Source organism: Lagenorhynchus albirostris, chromosome 16, assembly GCF_949774975.1.
Source record: "Lagenorhynchus albirostris chromosome 16, mLagAlb1.1, whole genome shotgun sequence".
Classification (NCBI taxonomy): domain Eukaryota; kingdom Metazoa; phylum Chordata; class Mammalia; order Artiodactyla; family Delphinidae; genus Lagenorhynchus; species Lagenorhynchus albirostris.
In genome coordinates, this window is record NC_083110.1 from 76,779,797 (window position 1) to 76,804,672 (window position 24,876).

At 54.2% G+C, this 24,876-nt stretch overlaps 2 protein-coding genes across 2 annotated transcripts in view; both read right to left on the minus strand.

Moving 5' to 3' along the window:
- The window catches only part of FAM53B (family with sequence similarity 53 member B), a 74,199-nt gene extending 67,770 nt beyond the window's left edge, over positions 1-6,429 (minus strand). The window contains exon 1 of the mRNA XM_060125915.1: positions 6,299-6,429. Within this exon, the coding sequence (XP_059981898.1) occupies positions 6,299-6,376 (78 nt within the window). The 5' untranslated portion in view covers positions 6,377-6,429. The remainder of the gene's footprint in view (positions 1-6,298) is intronic.
- The window catches only part of EEF1AKMT2 (EEF1A lysine methyltransferase 2), a 73,221-nt gene continuing 54,770 nt past the window's right edge, over positions 6,426-24,876 (minus strand). The window contains exon 7 of the mRNA XM_060125919.1: positions 6,426-6,562. Coding sequence (XP_059981902.1) covers positions 6,484-6,562 — 79 coding nt within the window. The 3' untranslated portion in view covers positions 6,426-6,483. The remainder of the gene's footprint in view (positions 6,563-24,876) is intronic.

Below are 24,876 nucleotides of genomic sequence, written 5' to 3' on the forward strand. Positions count from 1 at the left end.
CACCCCACCGCCGCGCCTGGTGGCGAGGGCAGCCACCCAGGCTGGGAGCCCACAGACGCCCAAACCAGGACCGGGCCAGGGCAAGCAGGAGGGCGCGAGGCACAGGGGCCGCGTGTCGCTGCACTGGGGCCACCGAGGAAGGCCTGGGTTTACAGACACGGCGGGAAGCAAACTGACTGCTGACAGTCAGGGGGGCACTGCTCACCGGCCCCTCCTCCTGCGCAAGCTGCCGTGCTCTAGACAGAGGGGCAGCTGGGAGCCCTCCCAGGAATGGGGGCCGGTGAGTGGGCGCCAGAGATGCTGGGAGGGTCTGTGGCCAGGGACGGGAGCCACCGGGCCAGCGCGCAGGGCTCCCCCGCCCTCACTCACTCACTCATTCATTCACTTAGCGAGGACCTATCCGTGTTTGCCGCAGACGCGCTCGCCAGGCTGGAGAACACACGCTCGGAACGACTGCTTCTCATGCCCCACGCCACCCGGCTCGAGCCTCCGCCGAGGGACCAAACGAACCCCCGACCTGGTCCCCACCCTGCGCCCCGGCCCGTCCTCCATCCTCCATCCTCCACACAGACCCACGGGGACCAGGCCACGTGGCTGCTCTGCTCACAACCCTCCAACCACTCCCCACGGCAACCGGGATGAAACCCGGCTGCGCCCCCCCTCTCCGCAGCCCACCAGAGCCAAACCTCCGTCCATCCCGGCCTCACTCACACAGCTCGGGACCGGCCCAGCTCGCTGCCGCCTCAGGGTTTTCGCTCTGTGGCTGGTTCCCGTCACGTGGCCTCCCTGGCGGCCTCCCCCCCATCCCGGCCGAAAGCTGGGGCTTTCTGGGGCTTCATTCACCAACTCCTCTCCCATACTTCTCTCAATCGCTCCAGGGAATTCTCTTCTGGTGTAAGTCAGTGGGAGACAGTCTCAGTTGCTTACAACTGAGGAACCCTGGCCAATTCCACGCCGGACTTCACGAGGCTAACGGTGAAGTGGGCCGTGGCTCAGCTACTTGAAGGAACACCATGCAACTGCTCACAGTGATGTTTGCGCAGAGGCTTCTAGTGCCAGGAGGAAATATAATTTACAAGTTAAACCTGCTTCACTAAAAAGACATAAGAAAACCTGCCAAACTATGTATAGTGCAGTGTAGTCCCCCCACCCTCCCACCCCACCTGAAATGCAGCTTTTTCCTCTTTCTTTTCCTTCATCCTCTTCATGACGCTCAATTCACACTGGCCTGTGTGTGTGTAGACAAATTCCATCAAAATAATTATGGAGAAATGCTGACTGATAGGACAGCAGCAATTTTAGGGTCAAACATAAGGCCTGAAATAGTCATGAGCTAACTACTTCCCCCTGGGGCTTTCTGAGTCCCGTCCGTGAGCCGGGCTGGCCGTGGGCAGGCCAGAACATCACGTAGTCAACAGCTTCCCAGGGTGTTAGGCCCCAGGCACACTCTGACTGCTGGCCAGTTTCCCTGGGCCCAACGGCGAGGTTCCCACTGGGCACCAAGTTGTCCAGGGCTGCTCTATTCCCACTGGTTTGTGCCATTCTGCAGCCAGCCTCCCTGACCCTTTGAGCCCTCTGCACTCCCAGTGGGAAGGATGAGCCAATCACTACGTGGACGATGTGGTGAGGCCAACAGGCCTCAGGGGAAACTCTCACCATCTGAGGTTTCACAAGACACTCAGCATTCGCACACAAGTGCACGTCCAAGCCCTGGCTGGGGTCTGCAGGGCAACAGAACAATAAGCACGGCTCCCCGGGGTATTTCTCCTACTCCAGAGCCTCTGTTCCTGAGCCTCCCCCAGGGCAGAGCTTGGTGTCTGGGAGACTCCTTGGATCACCAGAGAACGTTTTGGAATCAGATCTTCCATAGGAAAGGCAAAAGCTGGAAATCAAATTGAGGCTCCAGGGGCCATCTGTCTGACTAAGTAACGCAAGAAACCCTGACTTAAATAAAGACACAGTTCAGGTCATTATTTAATGAGGAACTAGCTCAGACAGAAAACAGCCGAGCTCATCTCTGGCCATAATCATGCTTCTTCATAACTTTCTTCTGTAGACTACTGACTAAAGCAATCACATCACTTTTCCTTCTCCTGATGCGGCGCTACAGGGAACCACGGGGCCACGCAGAACAGGCCCACGCTCACGCACTTGAGGGGAACAAGTGGGGCACCCCAGCCTCTGGAAGGGAACAGGGTGAGACCTTGGCAGTAGGACGCAGGAGGCAGAGCCAGGCCCGAGGAGGAAGAGAAGCTGAGGAGGGAGAGGCGCCCTTAGGTGGAGGCCCTCGAAGGCGCCGATGGAGACAGGGCAGGCAGCCCGGCTCCCCAGGCTGCAGGGTTAGCCACGGGCAGGGCGGGCCCTGGTGCCCCTGCTCGCCCGGGATGCGGGGGTGGGGGGAGGGGCCGGGAACTGCCTCGGGCTCTGTGCGCTTCTGGATTCCGGCCAGGGACCCTGGCCGGGGCCGTCGGGCCCAGTGCCGACTCCGGGTGCGCGGGAAGATGAAGACCCTGGGTGCCCAGGCAGCTGCGTGCCAGGCCGGACGTAGTCACTGAACTCTTCTGCCAGGCAAGTCACTTAGCCTCGGCGTCCTAATCTGACAAGCGTGGAAGGAAGGACCTGCTCCCAAAACGGGTGTCTGTTGTGGCCGGAAATACCTTGAGGCTGAGCAAAGTGAGGCGGCCTGGAGCCTCGCTCCGGCCTCCGCCCCCCGCCCTCCCGGGAGCAGTGCACCCCAGCTCCCGCTGGTCTCCAGACTTGAGAGAGGCTGGGAGGCTCGCAGGGGAGAGGAGGCTGGGCCTGGCCGGGGAGGAGGGAGAACAGGCCCTTGGCCGGAGCGTGGGCGGGCGGGACAGAGCTGGGGGAACGCAGCCCCGAGGTCAGATGTCCGGGCGGCCTTCCAGCGGCAGCAGCTAATGTTAGCACACTCAGAGGAAGAGCTGCTCACAGGGGAAAGGAAGGCGGCGGCTCGGAGTGGGGGAAAGGGGAACCGAGTCACTGCACTCCCCCACCCCACCCCCGTCCCCCCGGGGGAAGGCATACTGAGTGCTTGCCAGTCCCCTTTCTGTCTGCCCACCTCTCTCGGGAGTAGGGGCAGTCACGTTGTCACCAGCATTTAGCTTTTAGGGAAAGGAGAACAAGAGAACCATGACGGGGACCTTCAGCAGGCAGGGAGGGGCGGCCAGGGCCCAGGGGGGCCCAAGCCTCTCCTCTCCCAAGTGTTTCCAAGCCCCCAGGGGACCTTCACCTGCAGTTTTAGGCTCTATCCTCACTGCGGGGGCCTCTCACTTCCCTAATTCCAAAGCGGCCTGTGGTGATTCATGATTTCTTTTTTAATCTGAACCCTCAACTTCTGTTATCGTCTTAGTCTGATCAGAAAACAAAAGAGAAAAGCTTTTCCATCTTTCCTGTTATTATCTTGATGGTATTTACATGAGGATGATGTTACCCGGTTAGGAAGCTGAAGCAAAACCCCCATCTTCCTCTCAAACTTGCTGGCTGTTCAGAGCAAATTCTAATCAGTTTATCTTACATTCTGTGGATGTCATCACTAGGCTGGTCTTATTTAGGGTCTTTCTTTGGTTGTTTACAGCCGTGCCTCTCCCCAAGGCCTAGCGGATTCCAGGACCACAGCCTCAGGAGCCGGGTAGGGGCGGGCGTGAGGGCCTTGGTGGGTGAACAGGGCCTGGACTTGAAGCCTGCGTCCTGGCACCCTGCTCGCCAGCTGTGTGACCTGGGCCCTCCGTCCCCTGGGCTCTCTGTTTCCTGCCTGTATAGCAGGTAGAGATGGACGAGTCCCCACCCCTCAGCAGGTTGGGGGAGGCTCCAGGAGAGGCAGGGGTGACGGCAACTCCGCAGGCCCCACACAGACTACGCTCCCATCCTCCTGCTTGCCTTCATCGTGCTTCCACCTGCACCGTGAGAGCAGAACCAGGCCAGACCTGTAACGGGCTGACAACCTGTGATGCACCCACCAACTGACACAGGAGAAGGCCGCTCTCCGAAGGTGGCTGCTGCCCATAGCTGGGCTGCCCATCCGGGAGTCCAGGGGAGGCAAGAAGAGAAGGAACACAGAAGGCGATGACTTTCCAAGAAGGAGAGGGGTGTGGGAAGAAAGGCCAGACCCCGACCTGTGAAGCCACTGAGCCCCCTTCAATAGCCATTTGCTTCCCTTGGCTTTCTCTCCTTTTTTTTTTCTGAGAAGATGAGTTTTCCTTCCCTGGCTGGGGCTGGGAGGCCGCACTCCTCCTGGCGAGGGCTCAGGCCCTGTCTCTTTGAAGACTGGCTCAGCTGACCACGGGCCCACGGGCCCTGGACCCAGCTCCACGGCCAAGCCCAGGCAGGCCCACCCCCAGATGGAACCAAGTTCAGCGGCGGCAACTGAGGCAAACAGCACAGCTGGAGCCAGAGGGGGCCTCCCTTGGGCCCTCCAGGAGGCCCTCACCCTGAGAGCCGTTGCTTTTTGGTCAGAGCTACTCTACACGAGTGCTTTAATTTCAGCGGGAAAACACCCACCAACCACAGAAAACAGAGCAACTCATACCTGCACCCCCTCAGCCGTGAACTTGAGCAGCAGAGAAGGGACTGAACGATGACGAGCTGAGAAGCTGGGCTACAGGGACCCGCATTCGCTCGCTCCAAAATATCCCCTGAACACCTGCCACGCACTAGGTCCCAGGGTCAGGCACTGGGTGTTCGGCAAGGAGCGAGAGTGACAAAGGTCCTTTGCCTCGTGAAGCTCACACTCTGGGGCAGGAGTCATTCAGTGAACGAGATCAAGATGTCAGAAAAGTGGTTAAGCGCCTTGGAAAGAAAAGGACAGGGAAAAGGGGACAGGCAGTACATGGGGGTAAGGAGGTAGGGGAGGTAGTGGAATTAGATTTTAGGCCAAGTGGCCAAAGAAAAGGAGGGAGGGAGAGAGTCCTGCTAACGGGGAGCGTTCCAGGCCAGGGAAGAAGTGCACAAGCCCTGAGGCATGTAGAGCAGGGAGGCCGGCGTGGCTTGAACAGAGTCAGTGGCGGAGAGCCGCGGAGAGAGAGCACAGCGGTCACGGGGGCCAGAGTACACCGGACCTCATACATCCCAGCAGGAGTCTGGTGTTTGCTCAGACTGAGACGGGAAGCCTGTGGAAGGCTCTGAGCAGAGGTGGGACGGTCTGACTTGCATTCCCTCTGGCTGCTGGGTAATGCAAACAGGCTACAGGAGCCAGAGCGGGGGCCAGTTCCCAAAAGAATCCAGATGAGAGAGTATGCAGGAAGGACCAGAGCAGCAGCAGTGGGGATGATGAGAGGGAATCTACTGACAGATATATATTCAACACAAGTTGGAAAGGAAGGAGTGGTGGGCAGAGACCCTACTTGTCTTAGGGAATTCCTTCAGCCCAAGGTGCTTCCGTGAAGGCCTGAGGAGTGGACACAGGTCTTGGTGGCTTTCACAAGCTCTTATGAGGACCTAAGACCCACCTGCCTGCTCTTGACCTGGGTGGTGGGGTAAGATTGGGGGAGAAAGCCCACTAGGTGCTAGCGTGGGGTCTCACGAGGGGCTGTGAAGGGCGCCAGGAGGGGCGCTGGGTGACATGACCCCGGACAGTGCCCCCATCCCTGACCACAGAAGCAGCAGAATCCCTGGGACGTACCCACGTGCAAAACCCCCCACAAGAGTGTTTATGCCCGAGCGGGACTGCTTTCAGCTCCCCCTGCAGGGGAGCAGCCCACCCACTTCCGAGGAATTAGGGCTATAGAAGGAGGGTGAGGAGGCCATTTTGTTCGCGGCCTAAGAAGGCCGGCTGTCTGCCTCTCTGGCCAGGCTCACCGGGCCACTTGGTCCGAGGACAACCCTTGCGGGGGGCGGCCGCCACCAGGCCCACCACCTTGGCCGCCAGGCCGCGCCTTCTTTCTCCACCGCCCCCCACTCTGGACATTGCTGAGGCGGCAGCTCTCGCTCGCACTGACCACCCCGCCTTCTGGAAACTACCTCCCTGACCGGGTGGAGACCAGAAGGAATGTGGGGCTCAGCCCGGCAGGGGCGGCAGAAGCACGCTTGGTATTATTTACCAGGGTGCTGGCCTGCCCTCCCCGCTCGCCAGAGGACTCAGATCTGGGCTGGCTACTTCCTTCTTGTGAGGGCGAAGCTGGGCTCTGGGTGACTCTGCTCCACTGCCCCTCCTGCCACGGCTCCCAGAGCTCTGCTCGCAGGCCCTCTGGGCACATCTGCTAAGGCCTCTTCCTCGGTCCACAGCCCCACCTGGATATCGGGCCTCAAAAGGGTCACCAGAGAAGCCAGGCCACCAGGTCCTTACCAGCTCAGGGATGAAGGTCCTGCACGCTACGGGGTCAGCTCCCTGCTTGTCGAGGCTTTGACTCAGGATCATCACCATGGTAAGGACCTCAGGCACTGGGCGCCAGCCCAGGGTGGGCACGAGCCATCTTCGGGTGGGCAGACTTGGGCAGAGGCGACCTCCTGGGCACCCCCCGGATGACGATGTCAGCAGAAACAGCTCCCCATCGGCTGCTCACCCTCAGGGTGGGGCTCTTCCAGGAAATGGCCAAGTGTGGTCAACTCCCTGGAAAGATAAAAGAAACGCAAAGGGATTCAGGACTGGGGCAGACCAGGGCCCCGAGACAGCCGCGCCCTCCCCTGCACGCTGGGACCCTGCTGGGGAATAGAACCGCCTCTCTGCTGCAGGAGAGGTAACCTGGTGGGGGCCACGAAGGCCGGAATGGCCTTCCCGGAGTCCTCACCCACCCCCAGGCCAGCCTTAGGGTGTCCCTAAAGCCAACACCTGGTGGGCACAACAGTGACCCAGCTCAGCCTTGTGGCACCTTTAAGACAGATCTCGGGGTCTGGGCTGCTCACAGACTGCTGTCCCCGAAGTGCGCTCAAGCCATGTGACCTCCTACACTGAGCTAGCCCTACAGACAGCCCAAGGTCGGCTGAGGTCAGACATGGGCCGACCCTGCAGCTGGCAAGGTGGCTCCTGTTCTCCGCCCAGGTCTGAAGGAAACCACTGGAAGAACTAGGAGGGTCCATTTAAAGGCACATACTTCCCATCCTTGGAAGCACCACGATTCCGAAATGACACATTTGCAACACGGGGCGCCTCCGTCCCCTTCCTCAGAATGAGCCAAACCAAGTCCCGGCCTGCACTCACCCCTCTGAGCTCCCAGCAGTGATGGGACCCTCTCTCATCATCGCTCTACACAGCCCGGAGCATCTCCCCGACCCACCCTCATCTCTCACGAAGCAAAAGCCCAAAGAGTGCAGCCTTCAGTCCAGGTTGGGAAAATCGCTCCTTACAAATTAATTTCTCTGATCCTATTTCCATCCCACCCCTCCGTGGTTACACCTTCAGAGGAAGTCACAGAGGTCCGAGGAACCTGAAGATGATCAGGTTCCATCAAAAAGTAAAAAGTAACGATAACAACAGCTCCTAATCTGTAATTAAAATCAAACTGGTCAGTGCAGGAAAATGTTTTAGAATGTGCTGCTCTGTGTAAAAATTAATTGCACCCTGGTATTTACTTGCCGTCCAGATTGTAAATCATATTTTCCTGTTTACTTCGATTAGACTTTACAGTGGGTGTTATTGAAATTGCTCAATTACGGGCCAGCTGGCGAGCACAGGAAAATTACCTTCTACTGTTCTTCGAAAACAAGGTTCATCCAAAGTGCAAAAGCAGGGAAGGGAAGGAGGGAAATCAATACATTTTCAAAGGACTGACTGTTCAGGAGGGAGGGCCGGTGGAGTCTCCAGGCTCCCAGGTCACACTGGGAGACCTGATGCAGAGTTCCAAAGCCACATCAATCTAGAAGTGAAACGTTCTGACCAAGTATGATCTGCCCCAGCAAAGAATTTCAGATCACTCCTCCGAGTCTGGCCAGAAAGCCGAGCCAGGGATGCCAGCCAGCCCCCCGGACGCTTGGCGTGGGAGCAGGGCGGGCCACGTGAGCAGGGGAGTGCCCGGAGTGGTGCTGTGGACTCTCCCTTCAAGAGACGGAGACGAGGCCTGATGGAGGCCGTCTTCTCTCTAGGTGCAACCTCGATTCAGTTCTGGAGCCGCCAGCCATCACCCCAGGCCCAGGGGTGACCCACCCTCCCCATTCCCTTCTTCCCTAACAAGGCAGGAGGGTTCGCTGGTTACAAGCTCAGGTCCTGAGCCAAGCACACCTGAGCTGGAATCCCAGCTGTTGAAATGTATCGTCTGAGTGACTTTTGCCAAGTTACTTACTCTCTGAGCCTTGGTTTGCCTTTCCATACAATAGGGACAACAGTGCCTGCCTCAGAAGATGACTCTGTATCATAAGAAAAGAGAGCTTGGCTTGCTCGGTGAGAAGCCCTAGCTCATTTGAAGAACTCAATAAACAAGTAGCTACTGCCACTAGTTTCATGGGGGAGCCTGTGAGTCCCGATCTTTTCTCAGCAATGGACACCCAAGCATCTGTCCTCTCAAATTTTTTTAAAAGGGAAATTCCATCAAAACTTTTCAAAGCTAAATTCCATCAAGAGGAGACTAGCTGGGCTTCCTGGGTGGCAGAGTGGTTACAAATCCGCCTGCCAATGCAGGGGACAAGGGTTTGAGCCCTGGTCTAGGAAGATCCCACGTGCCACGGAGCAACAAAGCCCGTGTGCTACAACTGAGCCTGCACTCTAGAGCCCACGAGCCACAACTACTGAAGCTTACGCGCCTAGAGTCTGTGCTCTGCAACAAGAAGCCACCGCAATGAGAAGCCCGCACACCACAACGAAGAGTAGCCCCCGCTCGCAACAACTAGAGAAAGCCCGCGTGCATCAACGAAGACCCAACGTAGCCAAAAATAAAAATAAATAAATAAATTTAAAAAAAAGGGGGGGGAACTGGCTGTATTATGGCCCATGCCTCTGGTGAAACAGTAGGCGGCCAGTAAGAACGATGCTGTAGAAGTCTTATCGCCACGGAAACACATTAGCCCATCCGATGCAGCCGCTGTGTACCAAGCACGAAGCTGGATGGAGGAAGCGGTGCAGGTGTCCCAGCTCTCGCGGCTCTGCTCCCACTGGAGCCCCTACAAAAGGCCAGGTCGCACAGAGGCAGCATGACTGGTGAATACCAGAGCACCATATGCTCCTGGAAACTGGGCAGTCAGTAAACACGGCAGGCACTGGAAGGAGGAGGAAGGTCCTGCACGAGCCCTGTCTTCAGGAGTTGTGGAAAGACAGTACTGTGAACACAGGTACCACAGCTACGGAAGGCAGATGGAGGAGGGGGTCCCTGGGGCTGAGTCATAAACAGACCCCTTTGCACAGGGACCAATGACATGCAGCACTGCCTGGAAGAGCCCAGGAGTGGGGACAACCCAGACAGCCATCAGCAGATGACTGGTAACAGAAATCACAGTGTAGCTATGTAAACAAATACCGTGTCACCTCTACTGCAGTGTTAATGAGGCAGTTTTAATGGTACAGATACGAAGCACTCTCTAAGATAACACTGTAAATGAAAACAGCAAGAAGAGGAGTACAGCATGGTCCCATAACCATGCGGCCCTGGAGTGGGAGAAGGCACTTTGAGTGTATAGCCTTACACACGGACACGTGCTATTTGAGGATTTCATCCAGTGCATATAACGCCTTTCTGATCAAAAAGAAAACAGGCAAGATTTCAACATGAAGGGAAGAGGCACCTGGGAAGGGGGAAGCGTGAGCGTAGGATGGCAGCGTGGCCTGTACAGGCGGGGGCAGGCGGGGGACAGTGAGCACACTACTGGCAGGCACACAGGGCACGTGGAGAGGGGGCAGCAGCAGGACATGGGGCTGGAAAGACAGAGTCACCCCAGACCAAAGGCTCCGAGTGCCAGACTTTATCATGCGGCCATAGGATGCTCCCAAAGGAGCTGGAGTTGGCTGGGTTGATCTGCTGAAAGAGAATGATTTTTTTTGAACCCTTTGCAGCACCCAGGTCGGTGCCTTGACTACAGCAAGAGCTCCACACGTTTCTGGAATCCGGCTAAATCGTAGCAACATCTGAAATGATCCGGGCACATTCTCAGACCCTGTGAGGCAAATCCAGACCATCAGAGCCTGGCACAATCTGGAATTCCCTGGGATTCCTTTGATCCATGGCATGGGCCTGGCCAAGCTCACTGGGGAATGCCAGTGCCCGTCCAGAGACTCGGAGCCCAGTCTGAGGACGGGGCCAGTTACTTCTCAGGGAGAAGCCAGGAACTCGGCCTTTGAGGGACGACTGGGTGCACAGCTCTGCCCAAGGTAAAAAGGAGGTGCCCCAGGGCCCACAGGGGGCAAGGGAAAGGCCTCCTGAGATCACCTCTGGGGCACAGATCCTGCTCTGGCCTGGTGGGTCTTCTCTTAACCCATGTTAAGAACAGCTTCTATCTACTGAGCACCTACTGTGTACTGGGCGCTTTTATATATCAATACACAACAGATGTAAGTAGTAACAGTGTACAGACAGATGAATCAACTCACCTAGGGTATCAGGGGTGAGCTCCCGGGCTGTGCTTCCCACTGGTGTCCACCTGCAGCAAAGCCCCCACCCCTACCTGCCCCTCCATACCAGATGCATCCTTCAAAGCCCCATCGAGCAACTACCTCGCAACCCAGCAAGTGCACTCCTTGGCATCTATCCCGGAGAAATGCAAGCTTGTGTTCACACAAAACCCTGCCCATGATTGTTCATAACAGCTTTATGCACAACAGCCAAAACCAGAAAACCACCCAGATGTCCTTCAACGGGCGACTAGCTAAACAAATTGTGGAACAGAATCCCATGGAACCCTCCTCAGAACTAAAAAGGGACGAACTATTGAGATCTACCTGGACGAATCTCCAGGTAATCATGCTGAGTGAAAAATCCCGGTCCCCAAAGGCTAATTACTGCATGACTCCATTTACATAACATTCTTGAAATGACAAAATTACAGAAATGAAGACTAGATTAGTAGTTGCTGGGCATCTGAACGGGCGCTTGGGATGGGGGTGAGGGAGCCAGGGGTGGTTATGAAAAGACACCGGCAGGGATCCTTGGGATGGAAATGCTCTGTATCTCGACTGTATCGCATGGGTGTCAATTTCCTGCTTGTGACTTGTACTATAGTTTTGCAACATGTTACTGCTGGGGAAAACTGAGTAAATGGTACACAGGATTTCTATGATTTCTTACAACTACCTGTGGATTTACAATGATCTCAAAAGTTAAAAATTTTTTTTCTTCCAGTTTTTTTGAGATATGATGGACATACAGCCTTGTGTAAGTTTCAGGCGTGCAGCATCACGACCTGACTTACATACATCATGAAACGATGATCTCAATAAGTTTAGTGAACATCCATCATCTCATAGAGATACAAAGTGAAACAGAAAATAATTTTTTTCTTACATCAAAATTTTAAATTTAAAAAGCCCACTCCGTCTATGCATTTGCCAAAACTCACAGAAGTAAACACCAAAGAGTGAACTGTACTGCATATACACATAAAATTCCTTTTAAAGAAGGCCACGTGGCAGCCACTGCCTGTAGGGGATCTGATGCAGCGTGAGGCAAGGAGGTGTGCTAAGGGACTGGGCAGCCTCCCCCTCCCCTCCCAAGCCCCTTAACTTCAGTTTCCTCATCTTTAAAATGAAAGTGAGAACACCTTTGCTCTGGGGGCTGCTGGAAGAGTCAGGTAAGAAAATGTGTATAAAAGAGCGCAGCACAGAGAAGGCCCCCGACACCGGTGCCCACTCCCCAGGGTACACATGGATGGTCAGCGGGCACCAAGCGACACTGCCCGCGGTTAGTGAGAGGCCTCAACCCAGCCCCGTGGCACCCTGGCCCCAGAGCCCCCTCCGCCCCCTCCCAGCTGCACTCCCAGCCCCCGCCTCCCTGAGGACCAACTATGGGCTGGGCTCCTCTCATTTCATCTCTCGAATTCCTGTGAACAGGCATTGCTATTAACAGTATTCCCATTTTCCAGATGAGAAGACCAAGGCTCCAGGAAAATGAATCAAGCATTTGCCCAAGATCCTACAGCTAGCGGGGGTGAGGGTGAGATCTGAATCCAGGTCTGTCTCCTCAGGACACCGCAGGGACAGGGGGCAACTTTACTTTCTCACACAGGTCCTTCCTAACATGAAACTTTCTTGCTTTTGTTCTGCAGTCTTCAATGTGCCTTCGGGCGTCTGCAACCCTCGAACCCAGCTGTCTGATATTACTGTGGTTGAGACTCTCGGCTTCTGGCAAATGGGAACCCTGCCCGGTGCGCGCTGAACGCCTTTATATATGCAAAAAAGTTTTGCAAACTCTAAGAGTCTACATAACTCTTCAGAAGATCACAGGAGTTTACCAAACGTTTCTGTCATGCATTTTGAAGAGCCACCCTTTAAAGAAAAGAAACTGACCACGCTGGAACTCGCCCAATTAAACGTTTCCTTCTTTTAATATCCTTATCCTGTGTTTACTACTTGTACAAGTTGGTTTTATAGCAGAAGAATATCTCACCACCCCAACACAGGACTCAGAGCAAAACCTAAACATAACCTTGGCCGCTGACAGTGATTTTCCTGATGGCCCAAGCAAGTCATTCCTTTCAGAGCTTCCACTTCCCCCTCCCATTAAGCAAAGGAAATGGGAGAAAAACAGCAATTCTACAAGGTCTTTGGGAAGGCTGCATGCACTTTTAAACTTTCGTAACTTCAGCTGTTGGTGTGACAAGAGCAATCTGTGGGCAGGATCTAGAAGCAAATTTATGAACATGTGGGGAAGGGCATCTTTCAGAGGGTCATGCTGCCTTCTGCCAGATCCTGTGACAAACCCATGGAAGGGTGGAGCAGGCAGAAGAATCCTCTGGTCGCAGTCAAGGCTCACATCTGCCAAGAGCAGGGAAGTAAATCTGTCCGGGGATGCCTTCTGCTTGCTGCTAAGGCATCTGAGTTTAAAGGATACAAGTTAAAAGCTGCCTAGGAACTTTATCAACAGCCCGTACTTTCCCAGACCGAGTTGACATTGGAAAGAGAGTCTGGAGTTTCAATAAGAGAACATGCCCGGAGAATGTGTTTCCCAGACGGCAGTGGAACATTTAAACTAATTCCCTCGGCCCAGGTTCCCAAGTCTTCAGGTCCTCCTGAAAAATAACTGATCAAAGCCAGCTATGCCTTCACCGCCTGCAATACACCGACAGAAAAAGAGAGACAGACGAAACCTCTTAAGTCAATACTTTAACACCAAGGACATGTTTGATACCAAACATTACTGATTTAAGGAAACTCCACAATAGAGGCAATAGCCAGAAAAAAAATACATTTTTGTTCACCATTTTCCTAGTACCTTCCTGGTCTGTATCTGTGGAAATAACAGGTGACACGGAGTCTACCTTTTAACAGTGCATGAATAAAATAAGAACAGCCACTGCAGCAGTGCCAGGCCCCAGGCTTACTGTATCCTCAGAGGAGCCCTATGAGTGGGCACTACTGTTATTCCGTTTTACAGAGGGACAAGCTGAGGTCCAGGCCCAAGGTCATCCAGTTGTAAAGGGTGAAACAGGACTCAAGCCACATCTGCTGAATTCCAAAGTCTTTGAACCACCAAGACTTCTACTCCAGGATCCGTAAACTGTGTCCTAATTATCCCGTAAGTATTTGATTTCTCAAACTGACCAAAAGCTGAAGCACAGATGCTGGGTTTGCAAGACACCTCTTCCCTATAAGCTCTTCCTGTGGTGCCCCAGGCCACACCTCAACCTTCTGGACTTAATGATGAACCGGCACTAGACGTTCCACTGAGGCAGGGAGTGGGGAAGTGAGAGGGTAGGGGTGAAACATAAAGGCACTGATTCCCATCCCTAACCACATGGAGGGGCAGCCGTGCCGGGTGCCGTGCAGAGGTGAAGTACATTCCGGGAAAGCCAGGGTGCCCCCAGGCCTGGGAGATGGTTCTGGCTCCTCACTACATCAGCCGGGATCTGTGTCCATAGGCCCCCCTCTCCCTGGGGCTCTGCTGCCCCTCCCCCAGAGCTCCCCCCCAACTCCCGTCCTTCTCCCCAAGCCCATTTCCAGGGTGTTCACGGGGAGCCCGCCCTCCACACATGTTGTCTGGGTGTGGCCCTGCCTCAGGCCTCCTCTGGTCTCAGCACAGAGCCTGTCACAGCAGGAACCTGAGTCAACAACACACCTGGGGACGAGCACTGAACTCGAGGCCCGGAAGTCACACTTCCCCTCCAGCTCAATCCTGGATGAGCTGTGGCACCCTGGGCGAGTGATAGAACTTTGCTGAGCTTTGTGATCTGTAAAAAGTAAGCCTTGTTCTGCCCCCGCGAGTGGGAAGTTCAGGAAGGAAAGGTCTGCAGAGTGGGGCACCTGAAGAGGGGCCAGGGGTACTGAGGTGAGTCCTTCGGTGAGCACAGTTCGAGCAGAGAGCAGGCCCTTACTCAGCACGTGCGAACTAGCTAACACAGACCACGTCTTCATAGCTACAGCACGGGTGGCTGGGCAGGGGAACGGAACATGCTTGGGACTCCTCTGAGCACCTCGCTGGGAGATGTAGCTGCTGGACAATCAAGTCCATTATTGAGTCTCATGTTCACCCTGGTTCCTGTCTGCACGTGACACGTGAGGAAACTGGGCTCAGAGAGGCAGTGCAACCTGGCTAAACCACACAGCTGACATGCGGCTGCATCAGACTCTCAGGGGGGGCTGTGCAACACTTCCTTGCTGCAAGAATAAAGCATCTGCCGTCCTTAGAGACAGCATGCTTACCCCACCCCTGATTCCTCACCCCAGAGTAAGGTGTGTCCTTGGAGGTGTTTTCTTCACTGACTGGGGTGAATATACATTCCCTGGACTAGGCCTTCAGGTAATCAAAGGCCACCGAAGGCCCACACTCAGGAAAGGACTGGCAGTCACATTACCTGGCTGGAAAGGGACCCACCCTGTGCCCTGGGCTGAACAAAGTGGCTCAGGCTCCCTTATGAGACTGTCTTAATGGAGGGGAAACAAAACAAAACAGTAAATGAGCTGTTGAACCAAACTGGGAGTCTGTTCTCTGGGACTTTACACAGTCACTCTCCCAGTGTTGTAGGGATTTGCTGTGTTTTTAAGCAAATAACAATTTCAAGAGGAGGAGGAGGAAGAACATTATTCAGGGACATGAAAGTGTTGAGACCCAGAGCCAAAACAAATGTGAACATGGGAACGAGGCAGCCTGTGTTGCTTCTTGAAACTCAAGCCAACTGCATGCATGACGTGTCAAGAGCTCATTCATCAATGAGAACTAACTGACAGGCAAGTTTCCTATATGCGGCCCTGCAGTTCTCGCTACCATTCAAGTCCTTTTAATCTGCCAAACCCTACAAGAGAAGAGCGTCCTATGGACTAGGATCTGCAGAGCAAACTCAAAAGGAGGGAAATGAGGGGTGGGGGGGAGAAGAACCAGTACTTACTGAGGGAGCACAGACTAGACACCGCCTTGTCCTCCAGACCAGGATGAGGGAGAGAAGGGGAGAGAACAGGGGACGGTGAGACACAGCAGGGGCCCCAGAGATAATCTACTGAAATGTTAAGCCACTTATGGCCTAAGACGACCATGACCCCTTCTTCAGTCAGACCTATTTACAAGTACAGTGAATTTAATCAAACCATGATTTGAAACCAAAAGAGATGAGGGGTTAAAAAAAAATTAAAGAAGAACAAAAATAGAGAAGCCCAAACAAGAGGCAGTGTGGCCTGTGTGAAGACAGCAGGACTTGGGACACATGGGTTCTGGCCCTGCCTCTGCCACCGAGCAGCTCTGGCCCGTTTGCCAAGTCACTTCCCCTGTCTGGCCTCAGACCCCTCACCTGACGAATGGAAGACCGGCTCAGACGGGCTCTGTTTCTGCCAAGTGAGCATCGACGTGCAGCCATGCATCAGCTGTGTGGCTCAGCCAGGTCACACTGCCTCTATGAGCCTCAGTTTCCTCACCTGTGACATGCGAACGGGAACCCGAGGGAGCAGGAGACTCAGTCACGGAAGGGGCTGCGTGAGCCGCGAGAGGGTGGGAAGGGCCGATGATGCCCGTCCTGCAGCCACTGCTCTGGTGGCCGTGTGTCAGCTGGCCTTCCCGGTCCTGCCCAGACCTGACCTCCAGTGTTCAAGGTCGCAGGAGACCGGACAACAGCAAAGGCCAAACTCTCACTGGCCGCCATCATGAGCCTCAGCCGTGGCCTTCCATACGGCCGAGTGGAGAGTGGGAAGCCACCTTCATATTCCTTCGGGGCAGGTAACCGGGAGGTGGGGTTGCCCCCCTCTCTTACGTACCTACAGGCACGAGTGGGGAGGCTTGCACAGGTGCATTCTCCAAACTCAGTCCTTAAGCACACCAGGGTACCTTGGTGTCTTTCAGTGACATTAACAACATTCAGAATAAGGAGTTTCTTGGAAGGCGAGGAAGTTAGTCACTTACCGGTTTTCACACCTTCATCTCCTGCCTCCTGCTACAAAAACAGCCCCTTCCTTTGCAAAATGTGTATGGACTTTAGGGCCCAGAGACAGCAACGTTCTCTCCCTCCTGCGGGATGGCCTACCCTCACCCAGGCTGCACGCACGCTTCATGCCAGTGTGGTCCCAGGAGCCCCTCGGGCAGGGGGAGCGTCCCCGTCCCTGCCCGGCCACACGCCAGCACTGCCCTCACAGAAGCCCCGGGCCGCTGCACACAGCAAATGGGGCCTCCCAGCAGCTGGCACCGGGGACACAGCTGGGAGGCAGCCTCTCTTCATCTCAAGGACCTGCGGGCTGGCGGCCTCACACGGTGACACAAGCATCACACTGAAACACGGGCGGTGACGCAGGAGGGGACCAGGAGCTCTGTAAGAACTGTGAGGGACACGAGAACCAGGTTTCCCATCTGCCACCCACTTGGAGGTCACACCCTGATCTCACCTCGCAGACCAGGACTTCACCCTCCTGATCCGACCGATTTTACAGGGTCTGGTATAGAAATTAATCAGCCGGGCTAACCAATCTACACTGAGGCTTCCGCCTTCTCCCCTGCCCCCCACACGGCCAGCTGCACCGCACAGTCAAGAACGCTGTCATCTGCCAAAACAAAACTCTTCAGAGAGACTGCCAGACAGGTCCGTCATAACGACAGGTATCCGTGAGCTCCGGGGCACCTCTCAGTCAAATTCCCAAAGCCATCTCTCTGGTGCCTCCCAGGGGGCTTCTGAAGGGCGGGACAAACTCTACTAAGATGACTCTGACATCAGCTGCAGCATGGTGGCGAGGGAGCCATTATATGTGTAACAACGGCCATCTGCCTGCAGAAGGACCTCAACAGCACCAGACTGTTGACTCTTCAGGAGGAGAAAGAGGCTCCTGTAAGAAGGGCTGCCCTGAGGTCCTAATTCAAAGCAAAGCCCAGAGATTCGGCTCTGAATCACTTAGCACTGTTCAGGGACCGAACAGAAGGAGCCTGGGAGCAGCTGCGTGTGGGTCTTGAGCTCCTGCTTCACCTTCTGGCAGAGTGTGCGGGCAGGAGAAGGGAGGGGCGCCTCATTTGCAAACCCATCTCCACTTCCTCTAAGCATCCTGGATATGACAACCCCGGCCTCCCGGGCTCAGAGCAAAGCCCTCGAGGGGGTTAAAGAGGAAACGATATGGCCAACCAGATTCAAGCCCTGCTGAACTCTTCCAGAGCCTTGGTGGGGTGGGGGGGGGTGCTAATCTTGACAGCTCTAAGTGAGACTCAAAACACCCTCAGAGAGTTTTACCTTCCAGAGGTGAGCAGATCATCGTCATCAGAAATGGCCCAGGCCCCGGAAGAAACAGAGGTTCACTCCACTGTTTGTCCACAACATATCCCAAAGTACCTGAAAAAGCAGCAAATGTGCCCGCGGCCGCTGTAACTGTCGTGTTATTCTCATCGTCCTCTAGGGGAGCCATCGAACCGAGTTTTGCTGCCAGCTTGTCCTGCCCTCAGGAAGCTCATTTCACTAAGTCAGCAGCAAAACTCTACAGCTAGGCCTCGGAGCACCTCCCACACCCACCAGCGAGCTGGCCTTCCCCTCGCCTGGAAGGAGCCTCACCCGGAAGGAGCCTCATCTGGAGGAGTTACCAAACGTGCGAGAGCAGGAAGGCTACAGCTGACACAGGTAACACCAGCCTCCTTGACCAGGAGTAAGCCCAGGGGAGGCGGGCATAAATCATCAACGTTCTCAGAGTTAACAATAACGATAATCAAGATAAAAAAAAAAAAGCTGTCAGACTGAATAAGGGGACAAGATGAGAATGGATGAAATGTAACAGGTACTGGTCAGGGCCCAGCATTTAGACACCAACACCAAGTTTCAGGTGTGCTAGGTGAATAGTTAACAGCAGGCTGTCCTCCCTGAAAAGCCTGATAGGACAGGAGTTGTGCACAAAAGCATATGTAAGTCACAGGCCCTCTGCCCAAGGAAGTAAAAATTATTAACTGATGCATGAGTGAAATGAAAAGTAAAATAAAATGCACTAAGAGGCAGAGTACATTTTAAAAGACAAATTACACGATATCATAACAGGGCCTTCTACGGTTCAAAAATGAGCACCGCAGGGCTTCCCTGGTGGCGCAGTGGTTGAGAGTCCGCCTGCCGATGCGGTCGGCATCGGTCCGGGAAGATCCCACATGCCGCGGAGTAGCTGGGCCCGTGAGCCATGGCCTCTGAGCCTGCGCGTCCAGAGGCTCACGTACCGCAAAAAAAAAAAAAAAAAAAAAAAGGGCATCGCAACCTTGATGGGGTGGGTGCAAAGCCATGCTAGGATCTCCTCCTCCCAGTCCGTGGTGGGTGTTCTTCCCGGGCAGATTCTTTTATGAATTGATACATCAATTATGAATAAATCGACAAAACATTTGCTAGAGCCATGATGTTCATGAAGCACAAAGCCTGGCAAGTGCCTGGAAGTGGCATCCACATCCACCAGGCCCCAGCAGACAGGGCTGGCAAAGCTGCTCTGCAGGCCCCTGGTCTGGCCTTGCCTGGCCGCTGTGAGTGGTAGGAGGGTCAGAGTCTGGCACAGGTGCCCAAGGAGCAGTCCCTCCGAGCAATGTTGACCACACCCCTGGGTGAGTGGTGTTTCACGAGCCCACGGTGGGTCCGCTTTCTTAGAGGGGTCAGTGATGGGAGGCAGCACCAGAATGAAACAGTTTCTCCCCCAAATTCTCAGCAGAACCCAATTCAAAAGTCACTTGCCTTCCACAAAGAGGAACAGGGCAACTTCTAGAGCGAGGAAGCAAAATATAAACTGGGCCAATGTCTCTGTGCCATTCTACTGCCATCCTGGCGGCTCTCCTCCTGAACCTCAGGACACTCAGATGCCAAGTTAACCTGCCCTACAGATAAGCCTGCTTGGGTGCAAAAAAAAATATGCGCCTTCAGCACAGATAGGACAGAAAGCAACTTAACTGCCTAACAGTAAGGACAGGATAAACAAATGTCCCGACATCCACGCAAAGGACAAAATGCAGCTTTTCAAAAGGCCTGATAGGCGCCAACAGGAAACCATCTTCCAGTCGAGCGTTAAGTGAAAGAGCAAAGACACACAGTGGACACAGTAAGCTCCTATTTGGGTAAAACTAAATAAATGTAACAATAATACAGAAGAAACTTAATATCAAGAGTCTTCAGGGAGAGGAAGTGGGTTGCTGAGAACAAAGGGGAGAGGAGACTCTTCAAGGAATACCATTTTGTACATTTTGAATTTTGAAGGTACGACCTATGCAAAAAATATCTAAATTTTTAAAAATCAAAATTGTATATATATATATACATACTTGCGCATCAATGGAATCTCTCTGGGAGAACAAAGAAAAAGGCGACAGGAGTTCTTCCAGAGACAGAAGCAGAGGTATATATGAGGGACAGGGATGGGGGGAGAGTTACTTTTCACAGCTGAGTTTGTAACAAGCGCATATACTGCCTATTCTTAAAGACTAATTTTCACACACAGAGCTGCTTATAGCTCCCCAAACACCCCACACTGTTCCACGTGTCCAGACCTTCGCTCACACTGGGCCCTCTGGCTAGAACTTGCTCCCTGCTTCCCCCTGCTCCCCTCTCAGCCTCTTCAGCTTCCAGCTGAGCTAACTACTCTCAGCTTTTAGACTCCGCTCAGGTGTCTCCTCCTCCAGGAAGGCCTCGCCCAAACTGCAGAGTACGAACCAAAGGAGCATGAAATGAACTGGCAGTGTGTCCGTCTCCCCCATTGACTGCAGCCTTCGGGAGGGCACGAGCCCAACCACGGTCCCCGGAGTCCCAGGACCTGGCACAAAGAACAGCTCTCAGGGAATGTTTGCTGAACCAAAGAACACATTCACTACATTAAGTCAGTTCTCAACTTTCCTGATGCCAAAAGCTATTGAAACCTCTTGCTTGTGGGGTTTCCTACAGCTATCAAAATTGTGTTGTTAACACTAATTCGAAGCATTACACCTCCTGGTCCACGGAGGGGCTGGGCTCAAAGCTGTCTGGGTTCCACAGCAGCAGAGCACAAGCAGAACCTGTGGTTGGCACAAAATCACTCTGTCTGATACCGCTCACCTCCTGGAAACTTGCAAATACTCATCAGAGGCTCCTTGCTTGGGCAGGCGGGCGGGCAGGTGGCCGGCCCTTCGCACTCCCAATCCCAGGAAAATCTCGGCCCAGGGTGTTCCCTATGGTTTTGTTTCCCAAGTTCGGCCTTTAGGAGAAAGCACCTGGCTGCCCTCAGGGCTTGCTGGGAGACAGCACCCCTACAGGCCAGCGTCTCCTGAGAAGGAGGGGGGCCTGCACGGTGAGCACGATGGGGTCGAGGGGCAAGATTATCCGGGAGAAGTCAAACGTGCACGTGATGCTGTGCTCCTGAACGAAGGGCATCTTCTCTGAGGGACTTTAAATCAACAGGCAGATCCTGTGCACACCCTGCGCTGTGTTTCTCTCGTCATTTCCTCATGGTACGAGAGCCCCAACCCAAGTCCAACACCCCCCGGGCTGGCTGTACCAGGGGCTGAGGCAAGAAGGCAGGTAGGTGTACCAACCAAGTTCACACAAACCAAGTGTTCAAACAGGTTTACCGCAAGGCACGACGAGTGCCGGGGGGGATGCAGGCTACGGGACAGCAGTGAGCTGTGACCCAAGCAGGGAGGTAAAGGTCTGGGGAGGGGTCCTAGAGAAGGTGGCATGAGTGTCGGACTTTGCGGGCAGATAGGAGTTCAACAGCCGGAGACAGAGCGAGGGGCTCCCCAGAGGAAGCCCATCAGTGACGCGTCCAGCACCCCAGGGAGCTGGGAAGCCAGGAGGTGAGGCCCCTTCCCAGATTTGGGTGGAAGCAGCCCCGCGCCGCCCAGCCGGGCACGTGTCCGGCTGATGCCCGCGCCCCTCACAAGGCCTTGGGCCGGGGGGGGGCTCCGCCATCCAGGGCAGCCTCAGCGGCACCAGCCTCCCCACTCCTGGCCCGGCCCCACCTCGCCCGGCTCCTCTCTAGCTCTTGGGGGTCTGCCCCGCCACACCTGTCCTGCTCTGCCTTGTGCCGTTGAGAGCACCAGGCCAACAAGCTGAGCCATAAGGGGCACGAGCGGGTGCTTTACTCAGCCGAACGGAGCCAGGCGACCCAGGGGATCCTCACAGGGGATCAGAAACCACCCCCCTTCACAAAACGGCGGCATCAAGGTACACAGCCGCAGGACAGTTATTTCCATCTCCCAGTGCACCAACAGCCCCGGCGCTGACCCACACCGCTAGCCCAGAATGCCGACAGACAATACAGCAATTGTGTCCTCCCTTGGGAAGGGGGAGTGGCCACCTCCAGCCCCACATGAGAATGTCACGATCGTCTCGGACTCCCGAGCTACAAATATGTGATCAAGGCATGTGCCGAGCACGCGCTCACCACGTGTTTGCATGGCTATGAAAGCACAAGGGCCGATGTGCTTCAGCTGCCGGGGACTAGGTCTGGGGGCGGCAGAGGACAGGGTAACGAAAGGAGTCAGAAAAACAGCACAGAAACGCTTCATTCAAAACCATGACTGCTTTATTGTCCCCTAGTTTTTGAGGAGTGGGAGTGGAAGGGGGGACACTCCTTTACAAAACAAAACTGCAAAGCGAAGCAACATTGCTGACTGCCGTCGCCTCCCAGCTATTCCATCCTAGGCTAAAGACAGGAAAGAGGCAGTGATTTCAGATTCACTCTGGACAACTGAAAACCAAAAATGAGATGCAATCAATCTTCGCAGGCAGGCAACCACCACTGACAGCTCAGATCCGTACAGCCTCCAGCTGACGCTGTACGGACGCGGGCACATCACTTCCGGGCTCTGGGCCTCAGGTGCCCAGTTGTAACAAGAGCTCTTTCACTTCCAGAAGCCCAAGCTGGGCTCATCTGTTGGCAGGTAAGAGAAAGAAGGGATAGAGCACCTGATTCTGGGCATGGTTGGTGCCCCAGTTCCCATCACTACATGCGGACACGCATTTCAGGACACCTGAGTCAAAGGGCACCTCAGCCTCAGGACTGATACCTGGAAAGTCGAGCAACATGAAGGGAACAAGCTGCCCAGGAGGAGGCAGGGTTACCCAGCACCTCCATGCCAGATGTTAGCTCAGCCAAGTGCGGCCTTTCTTTGATGAGAATGGGTAAAATAAACCTACGTGGGAAACCAAAGTTCAAAACTCAAAATCATCAATGTTGCCTCCTCTGGTATCCAGGGTCCAGATTAAGGGGGTTGGAGGCAGGGGCAGAGAGTGGGTTAGAAAAAAGAATTACCTAAAGGTAGAAAATAAATGTTTCTCCAACTATTATAGTGAGAGTCTAAAGATAAACAGCTTCCATAAAAATGGCTGGTGTCTTACTCTGCTGGGGCTGCTGCAACAGAATACCATCAACTGGGTAGCTCATAAACAACATTTATTTCTTGAGGTTCAGGAGACTGGGAAGTCCGAGCTGACAGGCTCTTCTTCATTGATGGTCATTTTCTCATGCATCCTCACATGGCAGAAGGTCTGAGGCCTCTCTCTCTGGGGTCCCTTTTGTAAGGGTCTAATCCCATTCGCGAGGGCTCCAACTTCATGACTTGGTCACCTTCCCAAAGGCCCCACCTCCTAATACCATCACTTTGGGCTTTAGGTTTCAACACACAAATTTGGGGGGGATATAGACATTCGGTCCATAGCAACTGGAAAATGAAACATCTTTGGACATCTAGGGTCCAGTTTCCCAGGTGATAAGATGCAAAGCTTTGTAAGCATGTACCTCTGCACAGCAGGAAGTAAAAAGGGAGAGCAGGCTCATACGCAGGGCAGGCATTCGAGTCACCGGCTGGGACCCAAACCCTTGCCGGGGTAAACACTGGAGCGTTTGGCGCCTGCTTCAACAATGTGGTTCCAGTGCAGTGGTTCTCAAAGTGTGGTCCCGGAACCAGCGGCTAGCAGCCTCACCTGGGAGCCTGTTAGAGATGCAGTTTCACTCTCCACCCCACACTGACTGAAGCAGAGACTCTCTGGGTGGAGTCCGGCAATCAGTGTTTTAACAAGCCCTCCAGGTGAGTCTGATGCCCCCGAAAGTTTGAAAACCAATGTTTTAGTGGATTTGGTACTTAGAACCCTGATACTTGGGGGGACAATTCTGCAGATGAAAACACTGGGGTCCATCAAGGTTAAGTCTCTTGCAAAAGACCATGAGGTCAGAATCGGGTGGAAGCCCTAGGCCCCACTCCCAGCCCTTCATCTAGGCCAGGATGCGGGGACCTAGATAAAGATGACCCAGTGCTTGTCCTTAAGGAGTTCCCAGCACCCCCTAGAATGCACTCAAGAACACCAGTGGGGCGGGGCCTTCGGGGTCCTTCTCAGGAGTCTCAGCCCAGTGGAATCAGGGGGCGGACAAAGCTCCCAGGCATGGAATGGACTGGCTGGGAGGGGATGAGGAAGCAGATGAGGATGCCACATTTCTGCTGCAGATCAGGGAGCCAGGAGGGCTTTCAGGCAGTGGGACTTGTGGCCCACATTTCTCAAATTCAGCCAACAACCCAGAATGACACTAAGAAGCCCAAAGGTTGACAGTGTAGTGAAATGTGTGAGAATCAGAAGAAAAAAAAAAAATTGTTTGCAGAATATTTGCCACAAGAGGAGGAAAAAATGGGGTTGAGGGAAAAAAGTAAACGAAAGGAGTGATGATGTTAAATATTTGGAGGAATCTGGGAAGAAAAACTCAATTCCTGAAAGAATATAAATCGCCATTGGGAGGCTCTTTACTTCCACTTGCTTCACCGAGTCTCTGTCGGAAAGAATAAGCTAAGAGGCTCTGAGAAGCGTGTTCTCATTCACCCTAAGACATTGTTCTCTTTCAACCACCAGCAGAAGTTATCTACTTGATATGTGGCCACTAGACTGCCTGTCAAGATAATTTAGAGATTAAATCTTTGTTTAAAAAGAAAAAATCTCGCAGCATCTGTTAAAATCATGGAAGCACTTTTGGACTAAGAAGATGAAACTGGGTGAAGCACCTGAGTGACTTTAGCGGGGCTGGGGGACAAAAAGGATCCCCAAGTCACCTGGCATCGCAGGGCAACCGGAATGAACTCTGGGGTGGAGACCGGCTTCCAAAGAGTCAGGCACCTTGTTCGAGGAGCTGACCCCGAGCCGCATCAGGGGTTACATCGGGAACAGCAAGGGGAAAGCTCCACACAGATGAACGAAGCACTTCCCCTGCCCTGAGCCCGGCTCATCTCTGTCAGTTTCCTTGCAGGTGGAACAACAGGCCGGATAACGGAGGGAGTGACCCTGTGCAAGGGGCATTTCCACCACAGCCCCGCCTTGCACCATACAACCTGGGGGGCCAGAAAACCTGAATCTACCTTCTGAACGTCTTGTCCACTCCAGAGATCTCCAACTCAAATGCCTTCTAGAGCCAAGCAGGGAACAGAAACG